This window comes from Acipenser ruthenus, chromosome 1 (genome assembly GCF_902713425.1).
Source record: "Acipenser ruthenus chromosome 1, fAciRut3.2 maternal haplotype, whole genome shotgun sequence".
Classification (NCBI taxonomy): Eukaryota; Metazoa; Chordata; class Actinopteri; order Acipenseriformes; family Acipenseridae; genus Acipenser; species Acipenser ruthenus.
This window is the reverse complement of record NC_081189.1, coordinates 46,854,063-46,875,950: the sequence shown is the minus strand read 5'-3', so window position 1 is coordinate 46,875,950 and position 21,888 is coordinate 46,854,063. Positions and strand designations below refer to the sequence as shown.

At 43.8% G+C, this 21,888-nt stretch overlaps 1 protein-coding gene across 1 annotated transcript; it reads left to right on the top strand.

The window, feature by feature from the left end:
- Nucleotides 1-10,195: 10,195 nt before the first annotated feature.
- Nucleotides 10,196-16,080, top strand: LOC131737345 (uncharacterized). The gene is made up of 2 exons (XM_059025795.1): nt 10,196-11,939; nt 15,766-16,080. The coding sequence occupies exons 1-2, from the start codon at nt 10,934-10,936 to the stop codon at nt 15,771-15,773; spliced, it is 1,014 nt and encodes a 337-aa protein (XP_058881778.1). The 5' UTR covers nt 10,196-10,933; the 3' UTR covers nt 15,774-16,080.
- Nucleotides 16,081-21,888: the final 5,808 nt, after the last annotated feature.

Sequence of the window (21,888 nt, the reverse complement as noted above, 5' to 3'; positions counted from 1 at the left end):
GGAGCCCGAACATCCTACGCCTGAGTGGGAGGAGCCAGAACGTCCTACGCCTGAGTGGGAGGAGCCCGAACGTCCTACGCCTGAGTGGGAGGAGCCCGAACGTCCTACGCCTGAGTGGGAGGAGCCCGAACGTCCTACGCCTGAGTGGGGGGAGCCCGAACGTCCACAGCCCAAGAGGGGGGAGTCGGTGCGTCCACAGCCCAAAAGGGAGGAGTCGGTGCGTCCACAGCCCAAAAGGGAGGAGTCGGTGCGTCCACAGCCCAAAAGGGAGGAGTCGGTGCGTCCACAGCCCAAAAGGGAGGAGTCGGTGCGTCCACAGCCCAAAGGGAGGCAAGTCGGGGCTTCCACAGCCCTGGGACCCAAGCCACCAGCAGAGGGAAAATGCCTGCTGGTTCAGCCCCAAGAGCCGGAAGGGGAGGGGTTACAGGCTCAACCCCCTGAAAATTTTTGGGGGGGAGAAGGGCAGGATGCTGGTGTCCCCCAGCAGCCTCTCGCTATGCTGCTGAAGGCAGCACGGCGCGCACATGCCCAGCCGCCACAGCAGAGGGAGCCAGCACCGCCAGGAGCAGAGGAGCAGGAGCTGCCTCTGCCTCCGCCACCACCACCGCAAGGAGCAGAGGAGCAGGAGCTGCCTCTGCCTCCGCCACCACCACCGCAAGGAGCAGAGGAGCAGGAGCTGCCTCTGCCTCCGCCACCACCACCGCAAGGAGCAGAGGAGCAGGAGCTGCCTCTGCCTCCGCCACCACCACCGCCAGGAGCAGAGGAGCTGGAGCTGCCTCTGCCTCCACCACCGCCAGGAGCAGAGGAGCTGGAGCTGCCTCTGCCTCCACCACCGCCAGGAGCAGAGGAGCTGGAGCTGCCTCTGCCTCCGCCACCGCCTGGAGCAGAGGAGCTGGAGCTGCCTCTGCTGCCCGTACCTCCGCAGGGAGTACGGTGGCCGGAGCCCCAGAAAGGGGAGCTGCCGGCCACGAAGAAGGGGGATGAGGTCTGGAGACCACTTTCCCCAGCAGCAGTTTCGCTGCAGGAGTTCTTGTGGCCGGAGCCCCACAGGAGGGAGCTGCCGGCTACGAAGAAGGGGGAGGTCGGGGGACCACCTGCCCCCGCAGCTTTTTCGCTGCAGGACGGGACCAGCATGCTGTCAGCCGTGCCACTACCGGCAGGGGAGCTGACAGCATGTCCAGCCATGGGCCCACTAAAGCCTCCCTTCCCAGCCCGAGACTTTGGCCTGGACTGCTGGGTATTTAAGGGGGGAGGTGGCCGTTGAGGCCATGTGTGCTGCGCACAAGGGGGGGTATATGTGGCAAAGTGCCCCGCCCCTGTGTGCATTTGTGTGTTCTGTGTTGTGTATATGCGTGCGTATGTTAATGTTGGTGTATAGATTGGTACACGGGATATAAACGGGTCTGTGTTTCACGTGTGTTTAAAGTGTATAATTATATTTAGGCACGAGGATGGCACATCACTTCACGTGCAGATAAAATGTGTATAATGTGTGGCACGGGGTTGCACGTAATGAATTCACGTGCTGGGATTCAAGTGAGTAATTAATTAGTAATTGAATCCCAGCACAACAGTATATATAGATGCACAGTTTCACTCAGTCGGGGTTGGTGTTCGGTGAGTGGAGAACGGGAGAGAGAGGAGAAACTAAAAAGTGAAAGAAAGAAAGAACGTAAATATTGCTTTACTCACCGTGTTTGTTCGTCCCTGTTTGTTAGTGTGTGTTCGTTTTTGTTTGTCTCTTTATTTTGGCGCAAGTGCCGTGTCCAGTGTTTTTGTGTTTCAAACCTTTTATTTTCTGTTTATTAAATGCTGAGCGCGATCACGCGCCCAGCTTATACCAAACCACATCTCTCTGTGTATTCCTTTTCTGGTCTGACGCCACCCACTCTGGCCGTCTTTGTGACAACATCTCATGCAAATCCAATGCATTTTAAAAGCTGCAACTTCCATTACCAACAGCAACACAACTCGTACTGTACTGTGTTTTTCAAAGTATAATATTTACACAGAGGTGTGCTGAATGCATTGAAGTGTGTCATCTATAACTTGTTTTTCAAATTTGCCCCATTTCCTGTGACTGTGCAACATATCTGGGAGCACATGCATGTGTCGAGCGCATGGGTCCGTGCCACGTTTATGTTGCCAGAGCACAACTGAGATGACAGTAAGGAGACTCCACTAAACCTTGAATAGTACTGATATGTACAGGCTTCCTGAAAAGCGTAAGAGAGCTGCTGGTCAATGAGAATATATAATATTTGATCAATGAGAATATATAAGAACTACTGCAACCAATGACAGAATAAACAAATGTTTTTTTGTTTGATGTTGTACTTTTACTAATAGTACCATATTACAATTTATATCCTGTTCATCACAGCAGTAACACTAGGAAAATGTGGTTTACTAAGATATGCTAAATTAAAATGCGTCAACTAAAATATATTTCATGGTATATCATTTGTATACAGTGCAAAGTTAGTTTTAAATAAAATGCGTAATGTAACAAAATGATTTAAGAGTTGTAGATTTATAAAATGTTATACATAAAAAATATATACTTGCAATGCAATAGTAAATAGAGATTTAGTCGTGAATCATACTGGCTATTTTCTAGAAAAAAAGCACTTACCTAATTGAATCACATTGCTGAGACTATTTAATGATGTTACAAGCAGATTATCCCGTTTCCTAGGTGATCTGTCAAAGAAATGTATTTGGATCAGTTGATCTGCTTTTTCTTGCACTAAGGAGCCTATTGTACTTGGTAGCGTATTGTATTCTGCATGTTGCTATGTGAAGTATGCAGAGGAATATCATGTTAAAAAACGATACTCGGGTGGAACAAGTAGTGTACATTATCCATAGGACCATGTAATACAACAAAATCATTACAGGAATGACAAGTGTGTTGCACGTTTTGCAGCAGTATGTGGCTATATTATAAAATTACAGTAATTAAAGCTCTATCAATGGTGTTGATTCTTAACAGCTATACATTTTAGTTTTAGTCTAAAAAACATCTAATGGTAAAATATACAGTGTAATATTGCTCTGTACCATGCTTTTCCAGTGCAGTATATGCAATTGCAGTACTTGATTTAACTTGTGATTTTTACTATATTGCAATGTGTTTTGTGCACCATTCCATTTACCAAGGACCATTATTTATGTCATCATGAAGATTTAAGACTTTAAGTAAAAGGACCTGACACCATCCTGGAAATGTAAACATTTAATAAGAAAAGGTAGGCCTAAGAATAGACACTGAAAATATTTAGAGGGATTTATTGCTCTGCATTTTGTGGGCAAGAAGGTAAATAAATCAAGTAAATACATCAATCATGGTGTTCAACTCATGAGGAAATTTCCATGTCCTTCCCAAGGAAGACAGAATGTCAAAGCAAGCAATGCAGATTTATTTTATTTATCATGTCCTATTACTTAAATTAAAGCATTTATTATTTTTAATTTGGTGCAATTTTAATAAATATGGAAGCAAACACACCTTGTAAATATTGCCAATATTTCCCATATAAAATATACAGAAAGAGCCTGGCCATTTTGAAATGCTGTTGTGGAATAAAGATGGCATCTGTCAAGTGGTTTTGTGTGTTCCTGTGAAAATATAATATTTTGCTGTGCTGATGTTATCTCAACTATGGAATCAATGTTCAAGATAAATGAAATGTGGAGGCGGCAGAACATTGCAGGCCGTGGTCCCTCCACCTACCAAGTTGCATTGCACAATGGCAAACTGACTTTATGTAAAGCTGATTATAATCATTAACAATCATGTTGCAACATCTATGTGTTTATCTAAGCATAACAGAACTCTGTATTCTTATTAACAGAACAGCACTCTAACATCACTGCCCAAGTTTAGTTTTCAAAGTTAAATGAAGATTTAAAAAAATTCATGGCAGTGAGTAGGTATGTGATCTCTGTAGACATTTTAGCTTATCAAATTCAGCAGATCGAGACACAACAGCACAACAGTTTTACCTGAGTTATCAGGAATCTGGGTCTCAAAGTGTCTATCAAACACAGAAAATATGTTTGAATTACATTCTCTCTCTTGCCAGGGTTTAAATTTGACAATTTTTTTTATTTTACTTTAACAGCATATAAAATGTATAAATGATATCCATTGTCATAGCTGCTTATCTGTGCCTATCATATATTCTGTTGTTTATAAAGACATAAGTACTAATATTATAATAATAAAGTATGCACCTTGTGGATCCTTTTCTTGTGATTGGGTGAGAAGCATGATCTGCACCCAATCAGTGGTCTGCAATGTTAGTAAAGATTATTTTTAACCCCAGAACTGTAGAGTTGGGATATGTATGTATACATTTAAATGTCAGAAGTGAAGGCGAGTGTTGTGAAAGAAGTGAAGGTGGGGATGGCTGCAATCCTGAAAGAATTTAAAAAAAGAGATATATAGGGTTGAGTAGGCAATTTAATGTTAAACCTCAATTTCTGTATTTCTGTAATAACTTTGACCCCGTTCAATGGATTTGCATGAACATTCATTTCTGTAGTCCCTTTGGTTAGATCTCTTGTGGATCATTTTCATTCTGCTCGGATATGCAGATTCCCAGATCCAGATTATATATATTACAGATTATATATATATATTGTCAGTCTATTTGTGTTCCGCCTTATAACGAGTATAAAAGGGCTACTGTAATAGCATTATGGAGCAGATGGGAGCCACGACCCTTCCGTGTTATAATTGAATCCGCACTATATCTCTATCTATCTATCTATAGATAGATAGATAGATATTTTTGTAGCAAATGCATATCACTGTCCTGAAATTGCAGAGTGATTTATGTGTTTATTGCTCCTAGTGTTTGCTAATGGAGACTCCTGTAGGGCTTTCGGTTCAGTGGGTCAGTCAGCAGCCGTGCACAATACAAAGCCTTGGCTAGATGATGACGAGTTATCTATGGAAAGCTAATGAGCACAGTGTGTTTTATTTCAGCACCATGCTTTCTGTCAGTCCTCATTAACTGAGGAATGTCAAGTCTCATGAGTCACACATTTCATGAGTCTCACAGATAAAACAAAATGTAAAGGTCAGTGTGCCTTTTTTCTTAATATAATTCTGTCTCTGTGCATGTGGGAATTAATTAACTTTAATAATGCCGATGCTAATACATCTAGCCTAGACCTTAAATACCTTCAGTACAAACTCTCTCTGGAATAAATGACATGGACATTACCGAAAGGTTTTCATAAATTCTCTCTGGGTTTTGCAAAATAAATTCACACGATTAAACAAATTCTATAACATTAGTGTTTTTTAAGTGTTAACATAAAAGCTTCTGCTTAACACTAGAACGACCAAGGCGGTCATTTTGACCATTTTTGGAATTTAAATTTAAATTGCGGTGCGTGTATTTAAGATACAGAGCTGTGCTTTCCTGACTTTTCCTAAATATATATGTACTAATTATCCTGACAAAGAAAGAATTGTGTAGCTACAAAAATTAGGGAGATAAAATACCTATTCCGACCGCTACATGTTATAACAATTAAGTGTTGCGGTATTATTTGTATTTATCAGTCGGGACTTGCCGCTAGGGAATTGAAGTTTGATTATATCAGTCTGCATTCCTCAAGTCAGCGGTCTTCTGACATTTCTATTGTTTCAATGAGCCTCCTGATAGCTCATCAATCAGCCTTGACAGCTCATGGCGCCACATCTTTAAAGTGTCTGAAATGAACATCCGAAATTGTGAAACTGTAAAGGATGTGCCAGAGACTCAAATCTGTACTGTCAAAATATATATGCATTGGTAAAACAGTATTTTTAAATGGAGAAAAGTCACAAAATGTTTTTATATTTTTACATTTTTTTCTAAGTTTAGCCAATAAAAAAGCTTTCATTAATCACATGACTATCATTTGTCTCCTCGACTAAAAAAAAAAAAGATCATTCATGATAATTTTTTACACATCCATAGAAAAGAAAATTCCTTGCTGTTCAATAGATGTTTTACTGGTAAATGTATTCTGAAATTATGAATTTGTTTTCTATTAAACAAGCACAAGTCTGCTAATACCTGATTGTTTGTTTTAGGGAATCCCTCTGTCATATAGATGAATTCAAATCATGTGATGAATACTATCCACCACCCACCAAATACAAATACAAACACAACTGAACTTTAGTTGCCTCAAAAGTGACTGGTCAGAAAATTATTGCATATACAATACAGATAGTAATAAAACCAAATACAAATAATCTCTCTCAGCAAAAGAATATATATGTAAAAAGGACTTTTAATTTTACTACAACTGTTAAAATATTTAATATATAAAATGTAGTACTGTGACAGAGCGCGAATGAATCCTAGTCAACAATCTCCCTCCCGACCAGTGAGAGCGCTCTATAGGAGTCCCTCGTACTGGCTGGTCTGGCAGTTCATTCCAGGGTCAGTCAGAAGCCAGCCAGCCAGGATGGGGGCAGAGTCAAAATGCCTGAAGTAATCACCCTAAAGAGGTATGCCATGTGTCAGTCATGGATTGGAGGAGACGTGACTGGACTAGCTATCGCAGGGGGCGTGACTAAGGGTATAATTGGGGATGTGACGATGTAATCTGTTCCTTTGATGTGGTTACCGCAAGGACAGGGAAAGGAAACAACCTATTAGTACTCGTGAGTGAAGTGTTTTGTAACTGTCTGTATTTGTTTTTTGTCAGACAATTAATACGAGCCTGGCAGCTGCCGCTTCAAGTCAGCACTAAAACCCGGACTGCACTGCACCTGTACTTACAACACTGTTAAGTCACCGCACCTGCACCTAGAGCACTCACTGTCTGGAGACGTGTCTGTATCTGTGTTGTGTGTCTGTGTTTATACGCTGGCAATACCCATAGTTGGGTAGAGCATTAATTATTTCAATGGTCAAGCTGACCGTGAACTTTGTGTCTGTCATTGTCTGGAGCACTTGCATCACCACTACACCTGTGCACTGCAAACCACTCGTTCACAAATACACTGTTAGCATTTCGGATGTTCACACTCATGAACAGCCACTACACTATAGCTCATGATTTATTCCCGCCCCTCCCCAGCAGTGACGCAATCACCTCACACACACAGAACTGACAGGCAGGCAGGGAGAATGAAGCTGGTGTAGTGAGAGATACAGAGCGAGCAGTAACACACAAGCACAACCACACACATTCAAGAAAAACATTTAAAAGGTCCCTTGGTTCTCCCCCCTTTCCCTCCCCAAGTCAATCAGCTCAGTTCATTGTCCATGGTGTCCTTCTGCATAACGTCTTGCTGCTACAATATATTTTTTTAGCATTAGTCAAGGACCCGGCGGTGATTAATGGTTGTTTTTTCAGTTTTCACTGGAGAAAAACAAACAAAAAATGTAAGGCAGGTACCTCGCACTGTTGCCCCGGGAAGAGCTGTCTGTCTCCGGCAAACCTCTCCTGAGGACATGGCGGTTGCAGTCCAAATTCTTTTTTTTCGTCAGATTTATTTATATAGAACGTCACGAAAGAAGATCCCCTCCCCCCCCCCTCACGAGATTTTTTTTACAGTTTTTCACTATCTGGATCTCGGAATCTGCATATCCGAGCAGAACAAAATGGCCCACATCAAGAGACCTAACCAAAGGGACCACACATCCAAATTTTCGTGCAAATCCATTGAACGGGATCAAAGTTATTAAAGTACAGAAATTGGGGTTTAACATTAAACTGCCTACTCAGCCCTAACTATAGTGGCACTACTGCTAATGCAGCAGTTAGGGTTGAACTTATCACCACAAAAGCAAGGAAGTGTGGTGTTAGGGTTTTTAACCCTAACTCGTCATTCCCACCCTGTGACAGAGATCGAATGGTGCTTGGTGTTAGATCTCCCTCTCGAACTGTGAGGGCACTGTGTAACGGGAACAGAGTACCCTTAACTAAATGGCATGACAATTTATTCCGTAGGGTAGGTGGAAGTTGGTCATTTAGGAAAGGGGCGCAGTACGGTATCCAAACTCAATGACCCAGACGGTAAACGGTGTGACAGCCGAGTTTCTAAATTATGCATGCACAGTTTACCATAAACTGGATCGTGAATTCATTTAAGAATAACCATTAGTACATGAATCAAAGTTAATGTATTTTTTACTCTCCCCAGAAAACATTACAATGAAGAAACTACACTGCACTGAAATAGATACATGAAAATTAATTAAAGCAGTAGTTTTCCTTTATTAAAGGCTAATATTAAAACACAGTTTTGAGAAGGAACATGGTATTCCAAAAAAAGGACATTGTATTTGCTTATGTAATGTCCAATATATTGTAGCATTTTAGGTGCTTTTTGAGAAAGAAATGAGACTGCAACCGTGAGCAGATGAAGGCAGTTTATTTTGACAATAAACTTTCCCCTGCACCCCCTTGTATGCCCTCGCTTCCCTCCCCCTCTTTTGCGCCAAACCTGCACTCCAATTCCCCTCCACACACATCCACACGCAACTCCTGCATGCACACATCACCATGCAACCCCTGCACGCATACACCCACCATGCAACCCCTGCACGCATACACCCACCATGCAACCCCTGCACACTCACACCACCATGCAACCCCTGCATACTAACACCACCATGCAACCCCTGCATGCATACACCCACCATGCAACCCCTGCACACACACACCACCATGCAACCCCTCCACACACACACCAAAGCAGTCATTTTCCTTTATTAAAGGCTAATATTAAAACACATTTTTGAGAAGGAACATGGTATTCCAAAAAAAGGACATCTCATTTGCTTATGTAATGTCCATCAATATATAGTCATGCGTAGGGATTTATTAGACCTTCTGGATTTAAGAGACCAGTGCCCTCCAACAACTTCAAATAAATCTTAATGTATTGTATATTAGTCAACATTTTCTTGATAGTTTATATTGTAGGCCAGGGGTTTTCAACCTTTTTTGAAACTGTACCCCTTCTATCTGGAGGTTTCAGCTCAAGTACCCCTTTACAATTTTCGCTCAACTGAACGGTACCTCACTTACAATAAAATGGAGAATAATCTGATGAACACAAGCTCACCCTCGCCCCCCCCCCCCCCCAAATTTATTTAATAAATAATTTAATGTCACAACAATTTGGGTGACAAACTGCTGGTTTAGGACAGAATAACAAACAGTAGACTTAATTCTTAAAACTTTAAATTACAAGTATTTGGATGCACAGAATTAAAAAGACAAGTATTTGGTAATCTGTTTGGAAACAGTCATATTCGCTTTCTATTCAGCAAAGTTAGTATAAATAATACAAAATAGTGTGCACTGTAAATAGTTTTTTACGTTAACATTTACTTCCCATCTATGCATTATTGTGTGCCATTTAAAATGTTTACCTCAAGATAAAACTATAATAACTACTAACAATGATAAACATTGTTATTAAAGCTAACATAAACAATATTCAAATGGATTCAGTATAACTTTGTCGCTTTGCACTCTGTATGTAGACTCATGTGTTTTCTTGCTTTGTTTTGCAAGTAAGTAATGTATCCATTTCATCAAACACCGAAAACAAATTCAACCCGACGCTATTGCTGTTACTAAAATGCAGTTGCGCCAAATAAATAAAACAGAAAACTGTCAAAATATTATGATTTATACTATGTAACACAATTTTTGTTCCTGGGTAGTAAGTGTTATTTCCTAATTGCTTATGCCTCAAAAGTATAGAAAATGGCTATTATTCCCCACAAACTTTGCTTTTGTGACCAGGACAGTGATATTTTGAAATTTACCTATTTCCAATGAGAAAACGGGCGAATTTGTGTCTTTTCGTTCACATAAAGTCAGAAAAAAACAACATATGAATCCAAATTAACATGTATTTATACTAAAGTAATACAAAAATGACTACAAAAGATTTAGAAGTGAGTAGTTTTTTGAGATTTACGATTATACTGTAAATCACTTTCACGAATCAGCCCCCAAATGTAGTCTCCCATCATGTTCTCGTTATACTGTCCTTGGTAGTGGCATTCAAAGTCCAGTATATCCTAGTGGAAGCGCTCGCCTTGCTCCTCTGAGTACGCTCCCATGTCCCGTGTCCCTGCTGTCCCAAAGGCAAAGATAGCAGGGAAACTTAGTAAAACCGCCTTGGCGACTGTGACAGAAATACAATGAGTTCTGGTGATAAATCTTCCTCCCGACCTGTGAGGGCGCTAAAGAACGGGAGGAGAAGTATCTGGAAGGGCTGGCCTGACAGTTCGTTTCCGGGACCGGAAAGTGGGTCAGCCTGGAAGGAAGCGAGACTCTGTTGTAAGACCGTATTGATTTGACAGGTAAACGAGGGGCAGCTGCAAGTAAAAGGCAGCTGCAACCGTTTACCTAGATATCATGCGGGATTACATATAGGGGCCGGGGTAACGCTGTTCTTTTCCTTCGTTTGGGTTAAACCAAGGACCGAGAAGGACCTAAAAATCTGTTCTGCTCTAAAAGAGCTGTGTGTGTGTGTTTGTGTGCTGGAGTGGCTGAAAACTAACTGTCTGTCTTGTTTCCGAATCACCAGACAGCTAGAACATATCCGGAGCTGTCGCACTGGGCGAACACAAGCTGGATCACCTCCTCACGTACTGTCACAACGTCCTGTGTATTCACTCACCACAATCACGACTGCACGCACCCGAGACGGGTGACCGTATTCTTGTTTCTTTTGTTCAGGACTGTATCCTGTGTTTTGTCAGCCCGAGCTTTACACATCGTTGTGTATTGCCGGGCTTATTATTTTGAGCACTAGACCAGTGCTGGCAAATAAAGCCTATTTTTCCACTGGACTACCGTTGTCTGCTCATTACTCCTGCACCGCATCACTGCTACACAGCTACCCCTCACCACCCACTTTGCCACACGTGGTGTCAGAAACGGGACCATGGACCGCGACGCGCTGGCGGAGCTGCTGCAGGCACTGGAGAGCAGACGGGACGCAGAGGAGAGAAGGAGGGAGGAGCGCTATACAGCGCTCATTGAACGGGTAGGACTGGCCGTGGCTGCGGTAACGACCCCGACTACAACACCGGTGATGTCGCCCCCAAAGGCACGGGCGATGAAGATGTCGGCGGAGGATGACCCGGAGGCGTACTTGGTGGCATTCGAGCGGCTGGCTACCGCGGCGGCTTGGCCGCGGGAGTTCTGGGCCAGCCAATTGGGACCCTGCCTGATTGGGGAGGCTCAGGCAGCTTACCAGGCCATGAGTGACCAGCACGCCACCGAGTATGACCTGGTCAAGCAGGCTATCCTCCGCCGACTCAACATTACTACCGAGACCCACCGGGCGCGGTTTCGGGAGTACCGGAGAGCCCCGGAGACACGCCCCAGGGTGGTTGCGGAGAGGTTGTGCGACCACATGGTGCATTGGCTGACCCCCGGGAAGAAGACCGTCCAGCAGATGGGGGAAGCCATTGTGGTAGAACAGTTCTGCCATGTGGTCGGCGCCGAAACCCAGGCGTGGATACGGCGCCACAACCCCGACACCCTGGAGGAGGCGGTCAAATTGGCCGAAGATTTTGAGGACTCCCTGACCTCTGCCCGGATCGGGATCCTGTCCGCCCCTGCCCTTCGGAGCAGCCGCGCTCTCTCTCCCTCTCCTCCAACATCATCGCCACCACCCCCCTCGTTCCAGGGACCCAGACCTCCCAGAGCACCGACCCCATTGGGCCCCCTTGCCTCCCCCCCATGGAGATCAAGGTTGGCCCCCAGCTGGGGTAGAGGTGCTGCCCCTGCCCCGTTGCCATACCAGCAGCGGGACAGATTTCTAACCCATGCCCCCTCTGTCCCTCCTATCTGTTTTAGGTGCCACCAGCCGGGACATCTGGCCAGGTCATGCCCCGCTGCCATGGAGTGTGACGTGGCCGCGTGCAATTGGGCACCTGAGACTGGTAAGCGTGGGGAAAATGGTCGGGAGGGGCCTTGTCTGATTAATGTGGTGTTAGGGAATGTGAAAACCCACGCATTAGTGGACACAGGGTGTGAGCAAACCTTGATTAGGACAGCTCTCCTGGGCGGTGTGTCGTGGCGGCCACGAGGTCAGGTGGCCATCTCCTGTATCCATGGAGACACGGCGGCATACCCCACATTAAAAGTATATTTATCGGTAGGACCGATAAAACGTCACCTGGTAGTTGGGGTGGCGGAAAGGTTGCCACACCCAGTTATTCTGGGCCGAGACTGGCCAAAATTCAAAGAATTGATGAAAAAAATGGCAGTCTCAGCCACACACGTAAACGTGGCAGAGAAAAAAAAAAAGGAACGGATTGGTGATGTGTTTCCTTTTCACACTGAAATGTTTTCCCCTCTTTTCCGTCCTAGAAAAACGAATAAGGAGAGACGGACCGCAAAATGGGAGGGAGCGTTGTTGAGACAAGGCTGGGGTCTGGTGGGAGAGTGCTGCAATGGTAACAAACGCCAGTCGAAGGGAGTGGGAACGCAGTGTGACCGAGAGAGCGAGGTTACTGGACCGACTAGAGCAGATGTTATTCCAGCCCCTCTCGATGTACCGGACCCGTGGTACTCAAGCGCGGACCTAGTGTGGGGCCAACATAACGACCCGTCACTGGTGCACGCTTGGGGACAGGTCCGGTCCATTGAAGGTAAGGATGTTGACGGCGCTGGGGCGCTAGTATATCCACACTTCAGTATCAAGGGGCAATTACTGTATAGGGTAAACCTAGCCGCGGGCACAGGACAGCCTGTAACACAATTGTTGGTTCCCCCGTCTTGTCGGCTGGAGGTCATGAGGCTGGCGCATGATATCCCTTTTGCGGGGCACCTCGGAGCCGAGAAGACGAGGGAACGGATATTGGCTCGATTCTATTGGGTAGGTCTTCATACTGATGTGTCGAAATATGTAGCCACATGCCCAGACTGCCAGCGAGTAGCGCCGGGTCGAGTGCGCCCCGCCCCTTTGGTCCCACTGCCGATTATTTCCACTCCTTTCGAGCGCATTGCAATGGACATAGTCGGCCCTTTGCTACCTTCTGACTCCGGGTATACGCACATTTTAGTAGTGGTGGATTATGCAACGCGATACCCGGAGGCAGTTCCATTGAGGTCCACTAGTGCCGCTGCAATAGCCACCGAGTTAGCACAGATTATGGCCAGAGTAGGGATCCCCAAGGAGATTTTGACCGATCACGGAACTAATTTTTTGTCCAATACGTTACAGCAGGTGTACAAAATATTAAAAATACGTCCCATCAGGACGTCCGTTTATCATCCACAATCGGACGGTCTGGTGGAACGTTTTAATCAGACCTTAAAGTCGATGCTGAGGCGATTTGTAACACAAGAGCAGAAACATTGGGCATCACTTCTCCCCTACCTCCTTTTTGCAGTGAGAGAAGTGCCGCAGAGTTCAACGGGGTTCTCCCCCTTTGAGCTCCTGTACGGCCGGCAGCCTCGCGGCATTCTCGACCTGCTGAGAGAGGGGTGGGAGGAGCACAAAGGCTCGTCTAAAAATGTGGTGAAGTATGTGCTCCTACTCAGAGATCGCCTGGATTTGGTCGGTCGTTTGGCCCAAGACAACCTCAGATCGGCTCAGCACCGACAAGAGCAGCATTATAACAAAAATGCACGGATTCGAACCTTTCGACCAGGGGACAAGGTAATGCTGCTACTTCCCTCATCAGAGTCAAAACTGTGTGCTAAATGGCAGGGGCCGTATGAGGTGATTCGGGCTATAGGGAAAGTAAATTATGAAATTAGACAGCCCGATCGCCGGAATGAACGTGAAATTTACCACATTAATTTGTTGAAGCCCTGGCAGGCAAGAGAGGTCTTATTTATAGCCCCAGGCAATATGGAGGATGATTTAGGTCCCTGTCCAGAGACCCCGAGCACAAGAGCGATTTCAATGGGGGAACAATTAGTTCCGGATCAGCAAAGAGAGCTGCGTAAGCTTATTGAGGAGTTCAGTGATGTTTTTTCTGATGTGCCCGGCAGGACGAACTTAGTTGAATATGACATTATCTCTCCTCCAGGTGTCACAGTGCGAGAGAGACCGTACCGGATCCCGGAAAGTCGACGAAGTGGCGTTCGCAAAGAGGTATGGGATATGCTCGAGCTTGGAGTGATTGAACCTTCCAGGAGCGAGTGGTGCAGTCCTATTGTAATAGTGGCTAAGAAGGACGGCACCAACCGCTTCTGCGTAGATTTCAGAAAGGTGAATGCTATTGCCAAGTTCGATGCGTATCCCATGCCTCGGGTCGACGAACTTTTAGACAGACTGGGAAAAGCGAGGTTTATTTCCACTCTGGACCTGACGAAGGGATACTGGCAAATCCCTCTAACCCGCAGCTCCAGAGAGAAAACCGCATTTTCAACACCAGAGGGGCTGTTCCACTTTAAAACCATGCCATTTGGGCTACATGGTGCGCCCGCTGCCTTTCAGAGACTGATGGACCAGGTTTTACGCCCACATCATGAATATGCAGCAGCGTATATTGATGACGTGGTGATTTACAGCTCCACCTGGCGAGAGCATTTGGCTAGGGTTGCAGCCGTTCTTCAGTCTCTAAGGGCAGCCCGGCTGACAGCTAACTTGAGGAAATGTGCGTTTGCCAAGACAGAGACTCAATATTTGGGATTTTTAATGGGGAATGGAAGGGTGAGACCTGTGGTCACCAAAATCCAGGCTTTGGTTGATGCGGCGATCCCCAAAACCAAGACTCAGGTGAGGTCACTACTGGGCTTAGCCGGTTATTACCGCCGCTTCATCCCCGAGTACGCCACAGTGGTTAACCCGTTAGTCGACCTCACCAAAAAGAGTGCGCCAAATTTAATTAAATGGTCAGCTGAGTGTCAGGGGGCGTTTGATACGATTAAGCGTAAACTTTGCCAGGCCCCCACTCTTATTACCCCAGATTTCACCAAGAGATTCATCCTCCACACCGACGCCTCGGATGTAGGGTTGGGTGCAGTCTTGTCCCAAAAAGTAGCTGGAGTAGAACACCCGATATTGTACATAAGCAAAAAAATGTTACCTCGGGAACGCAACTACTCCGTAGTCGAAAAAGAGTGTTTAGCCATTAAATGGGCTACTCACTCTTTACGATACTACCTGCTGGGACACTCATTTGATCTTGTCACAGACCACGCCCCACTCAAGTGGTTAAGCACAATGAAGGACAGCAATGCCCGGATAACTCGGTGGTATCTGGCATTGCAGCTCTTCATGTACCATATGGTACACCGTGCGGGGAAAGACCACCAAAATGCGGATTATTTTTCCCGGGAGGGGGGAGCAATGGGAAAGGTAGATTTAGCCGAGTGTTCCTTCGGCTCCACTCTGAGCGGTGGGATATGTGACAGAAATACAATGAGTTCTGGTGATAAATCTTCCTCCCGACCTGTGAGGGCGCTAAAGAACGGGAGGAGAAGTATCTGGAAGGGCTGGCCTGACAGTTCGTTTCCGGGACCGGAAAGTGGGTCAGCCTGGAAGGAAGCGAGACTCTGTTGTAAGACCGTATTGATTTGACAGGTAAACGAGGGGCAGCTGCAAGTAAAAGGCAGCTGCAACCGTTTACCTAGATATCATGCGGGATTACATATAGGGGCCGGGGTAACGCTGTTCTTTTCCTTCGTTTGGGTTAAACCAAGGACCGAGAAGGACCTAAAAATCTGTTCTGCTCTAAAAGAGCTGTGTGTGTGTGTTTGTGTGCTGGAGTGGCTGAAAACTAACTGTCTGTCTTGTTTCCGAATCACCAGACAGCTAGAACATATCCGGAGCTGTCGCACTGGGCGAACACAAGCCGGATCACCTCCTCACGTACTGTCACAACGTCCTGTGTATTCACTCACCACAATCACGACTGCACGCACCCGAGACGGGTGACCGTATTCTTGTTTCTTTTGTTCAGGACTGTATCCTGTGTTTTGTCAGCCCGAGCTTTACACATCGTTGTGTATTGCCGGGCTTATTATTTTGAGCACTAGACCAGTGCTGGCAAATAAAGCCTATTTTTCCACTGGACTACCGTTGTCTGCTCATTACTCCTGCACCGCATCACTGCTACACAGCTACCCCTCACCACCCACTTTGCCACAGCGACCCATAAGGAATGCCACCATTTTGAAGTCTCCTATGACCTTGATGCCATCTCAGAAAAATGCAGATATGTATCCACTTAGGCAGCTGGAACTAAACTGAACTGGTGGGCTTAAGGCCCCTGTATTTATACTACTATTTATATTACTGGAAAGTTCTAGAAGTTACTCCAAGTTTACTCAGCACTGAATCTATCTGGAATGTTCTGGAAAATAGGTAAATTTCAAAATATCACTGTCCTGGTCACAAAAGCAAAGTTTGTGGGGAATAATAGCCATTTTCTATACTTTTGAGGCATAAGCAATTAACCAAAAAAAAAAAAAAAAAAATTGTTACACGGTGTAATTATATTTACCATTATTATTTATACTTCTCATTTCTGTCCCAAAAAGAACCTGAAATGCTACACTATCTTGATGGACATTACATAAGCAAATGAGATGCCCTTTTTTTTGGAATACCATGTTCCTTCTCAAAAATGTGTTTTAATATTAGCTTAATGAAGGAAAGCGACTGCTTTAATTAATTTTCATGTATCTATTTCAGTGCAATGTAGTTTCTTCATTGTAATGAGAAATACGTTTTTTTTTTTTTTTTAACATTTACATTTGATTTATGTTTCTTCATGAATAAAATGTTTTCTGGAGAGAGTAAAAAAAATACATTAACTTTGATTCATGTACTAACGTTTACTCTTAAATGAATTCACGATCCAGTTTATGGTAAACTGTGCATGCATGACTTAGAAACTTGGCTGTCAGCTAAGCAGAATATCCCAAAAACTGGGCTGAATTCAAAAATGCAAAGCGACCCAGAATTTGGGACGTTATCTAAAAACCAGAGCGGCCCAGAAATTAGGACGTTATCAGAGTGGCCCGGAATTTGGGACGTTATCTGAAAAGGAAAGGGCCCAGAATTTGTGACGTAAATGAAAACAGGGGCAGTCTATATGTAAAACTGATTGCGCCAGTAAAAAAACCCAACTGTATAAATGGGTAATTGTATGTAAAAAATTATGTGTAAAAAATAATGTAATTGTATGTAAAAATAATGTGATATCTTGTAACAATTGTGAGTCGCCCTGGATAAGGGCGTCTGCTAAGAAATAAATAATAATAATAATATTAATAAACTAATGTATCCTGTAACAAAACTGTAATAGTGTGGGAGATTATATATAATATGTGTGTGTGTATATATATATATATATATATATATATATATATATATATAAATAGTTTGATATTAAAATATATCACGCAAACGATTATAGATAGATATGCTATTTGAAAGAAAAAAAAGTACACCACATGATAACGTGCATAACATGATAATTCATATAAAGTAATAACCCATAGTTTGTTATACTAGTACAGCAAAATACCACATTATATTTTAATTGAAGGGTTGTAGAAAGCAGATCTCTCTCTGTCTGATTGCAATGTTAAAAATGCCTGCAAGCTTTCTCAGTCATGTGATGACAGGGCAGCAGTGTGGAATAGTGGTTAGGGGTCTGGACTCTTGACCGGAGGGTCGTGGGTTTAATCCCAGGTGGGGAGCACTGCTGCTGTACCCTTGAGCAAGGTACTTTCCCTAGATTGCTCCAGTAAAAACCCAACTGTATAAATGGGTAATTGTATGTAAAAATAATGTGTATGTAAAATAATGTGATATCTTGTAACAATTGTAAGTCGCCCTGGAAATAAAATAATAATAATATTCATGTGACAGACATGGATCAATCAAAATGTGAGACTGTTATGCGGTTCCATCCCAAAAACCGTGCCTGTGTCATACCTCTTTTTGTTTTGTTTTTACTCAACTATAGATGTACTATAAGACCACAGCCCTCAACAGTGTTGCCTCTTCCCGTCCACCACACTTTGCAAGCAGTTTGAGTGACACGTTTTGAAACAAATGTTTGGTGAGATGGTGAATGGAAGTGAACTGTCTATAAAAATCATATTTGTTATAAAAGTAATTTGTTTATGTGGCAAAGTGGTGAGTGAATACAGGTGAGTGCAGTGCAGAGCGGATACAAAACAGACAGACAATGATTTCCAGGTGCAAGGGTGTTTATTTAATGAGTTTACAATGTCCAGCCCCTCATCTCTCCCTACACCCCCACTCGACCTCTCCGCTCCTCCTGCACTAGAAGACTGTCTGTACCTCCTCTACGCTCCCCTGCTTCCAGAGTCCGCTCCTTCTCCACCCTCGCCCTGCAGTGGTGGAATGACCTTCCTACAGATGTAAGGACTGCCCAGTCCCTGACCACCTTCCGGCGCATCCTCAAGACTCACCTCTGGACACTATCACTCTTCCTTAATGCGTTTTACTTGCTCTTATCTGCTCCCTATTTTACTGCATTTAATCCTGTACTTTAGAGTACTGTAATCTGTCACAAGGGTTATTTAATCTGTAGTATTTTGTATTTAATGATATCCTGATGTAACTATCACTGACACTGTTATCTGCTCCATTATTGAATCGTTTTTTGTCATATACTTGTACTTGCTAGAACCGAAGTCATTGTATTTTATCTTGCTCTTAATTGTATTAATACTTGTACTGTGATTCTTGAAATGTATTTTTGTTTACGACTGTAAGTCCCCCTGGATAAGGGCGTCTGCTAAGAAATAAATAATAATAATAATAATAATAATGGCAAACGCCTGTAAATAATAATGCTGGAGTGATACAGCAAGGTCTATCACTCGGTATTTATAATCCCCAGGTTTGACCCGTAACCAAAAAGACCAGTTTTACGTACACCCACACTAAACACAGAACACAAACACAGTTTCTAGTGACAGTGAATAGGTGCTAGTGGTGTAATACAGTTCTCCGTGAATGCAGGGGTGAAAGTGATGTCCGGGTTGATGCTGGCTTGCGCTACAGCTCCAGATCATGTTATTGGTTAGTCTAGTTTAAGACAGACAGTTACAGCAAACACTAACACACACAAGACAAAACTCACGGTTCTCAGCAAATAAACACAGGCTCCTTGTAGGTTGTATCTAACCATTTACCAAGGAACAGATTGCTTACACTACGACCCCTATATACCCTCCCCATGACCCCTAGTTTAATGAGCGCATCCGCTCCTCCAAACCGTGGATGCCACGTCGTTTCCCGTCCGGGTCATTGAGTTTGGGTACCGTAACTCCGCCCCAGACAACACTTGATGAAAGCCATCTGCTATTTTATTGTATTGACTTAGCATGGAGTGGGTTAACTCTCTTTTCCTGCTTTCACATGTGGAATGCAGGTAGTCAGGAGAGAAATGATCGCCAATTGTCTCATTAGCTTCTGACTACCTGCTAAATAAGATCTCACCTTCAAAGTGTGGATGGACGGTTGGAGGAGAGAGAACAAAAGCCAAGAGACGATTGCTACTGGTGTCAGTATTGCTGAAGGTATTTGTTAGTATAGTTTATTTATATCTTGGTTTTGTTTGGCCCACGTGCCTTTTCATTTTGTGTTTGTTCAAATATTTTGTTTTTTTTATTGTTTAATAAAAACCCTGAGCACCGTTGCGCTTCAGTTTGCACCGCCATTCCGTGTTTTGGTTTCTGTTCCTGGTCCGTGACGTCATGCAATTCAACAACTCAGTCGCACTAACCCAAGGAATAAATTGTCATGCCATTTAGTCCAGGGGACTCTGTTCCCTTTACACAGCGCCCTCACAGGTCGGGAGGGAGATCTAGCACCAAGAATCATTCCATCTCTGTCACAGTTTACTACAAACCCTTTCAGGAATTTACCATGTTTGTTTAAACAACAAATACCTTATCATATTTCAGCAGAAAAAGCTTTAAAAATAATAATGATAAATAGAAAACGTATCTCGGTCTGTAAGCTTTGTGCATGTTTTCTTACTAAGCCGTGCGCACTGTGACACAGACTAGTATAGTTACAAATACAATGTAGAAAAGGTTTGGCAATAGCAGTCTATTTATGCTTGTTTTTGGTTCGGTAGATTAGATGCAATCATTTGTTTACTCGGTTTTTCCAAACTAACAAGTAAACGTGTGGCTATTTTGCTTATTATCCTCTTTTTTGATCCACTGGGCTGGCGGATTATTTGCATTTTATTTTTCATTGAGTAAACGGGTCTGAGATGAGTACATAACTCAAAACACCGTCTTTTGAAATTAGTGTCAACTTAGGTAAGGGACTGGGAGACTAGAATTGGTAATCTGCTTTGTGAAACAGGAGGTTTTTTTGTACTACCCTCTCCTGTGTTGAAGTACTATACATGGAAGTGGCTACTGTACAAAGTATATATATATATATATATATATATATATATATATATATATATATATATATATATATATATATATATATATATATATACATACATATATACATATATATATTATACCCCAAGTTAAGTGGCCTCCACCTGTGTTAAATTGTAGTCATTCACATGATTTCAGGATAAATTCAGCAGTTCCTGTAGGTTCCCTCTGCTGGGTAGTGCATTTCAAAGCAAAGACTCAACCATGAGCACCAAGGCGCTTTCAAAAGAACTCCAGGACAAAGTTGTTGAAAGGCACAGATCAGGGGATGGGTATAAAAAAATATCAAAGGTCTTGAATATCCCTTGGAACACGGTCAAGACAATTATTAAGAAGTGGAAGGGGCATGGCACCACCAAGACCCTGCCTAAATCAGGCCGTCCCTCCAAACTGGATGACCAAGCAAGAAGGAGACTGATCAGAGAGGCTACCAAGAGGCCAATGGCAACTTTGCAAGAGCTACAGGCTTTTATGGCCAAGACTGGTCAAAGTGTGCATGTGACAACAATATACCAAGCACTCCACAAATCTGGCCTGTATGGTAGGGTGGCAAGAAGGAAGCCATTACTCAAGAAAGCCCACCTTGAATCCCATTTGAAGTATGCCAAAAAAACACTCAGGAGATTCTGTAGCCATGTGGCAAAAAGTTTTGTGGTCTGACGAAACTAAAATGGAACTTTTTGGCCTAAATGCAAAGCGTTATGTTTGGCGCAAACCCAACACAGCGCATCACCCAAAGAACACCATCCCTACTGTGAAGCATGGTGGTGGCAGCATCATGTTATGGGGATGTTTCTCATCGGCAGGGACTGGGGCACTTGTCAGAATAGAAGGGAAAATGAATGGAGTAAAGTACAGAGAAGTCCTTGAAGAAAACCTGCTGCCCTCTGCAAGAAAGCTGAAACTGGGACAGAAGTTCACCTTTCAGCATGACAACGACTCAAAGCACACAGCCAAAGCTACACTGGAGTGGCTAAGGAACAAAAAGGTAAATGTCTTTGAGTGGCCCAGTCAGAGCCCTGACCTAAATCCAATCTCAAATCTGTGGCATGACTTGAAGATTGCTGTCCATCAACGCTCCCCAAGGAACTTGACAGAGCTTGAACAGTTTTGTAAAGAAGAATGGTCAAATATTGCCAAATCTAGGTGTGCAAAGTTGGTAGAGACCTATCCCAACAGACTCTGTAATTGCTGCCAAAGGTGCTTCCACCAAGTGTTGTCTGGGGCGCCCTCTGGTGTTCTCTGCGTCTCAGTGACATTTCACGGATATTTTTTTGAAGGATTTGTATTTGCACAGTGGGATTTGGATTGCTTTTTAAATTTTTGCCTTGGATTTCCTGTTTGACTGCCTGCTGCTTTGTAGTATTTTCTGCACCTGCAACTGTACTGCACCCCATAGAATATAAAAGGAACAAGTTTACTGGAGACGGAGGTTCCTGATTCCACGGTGAGGCGTGGCTTGGATGTGCTAACTCTCCA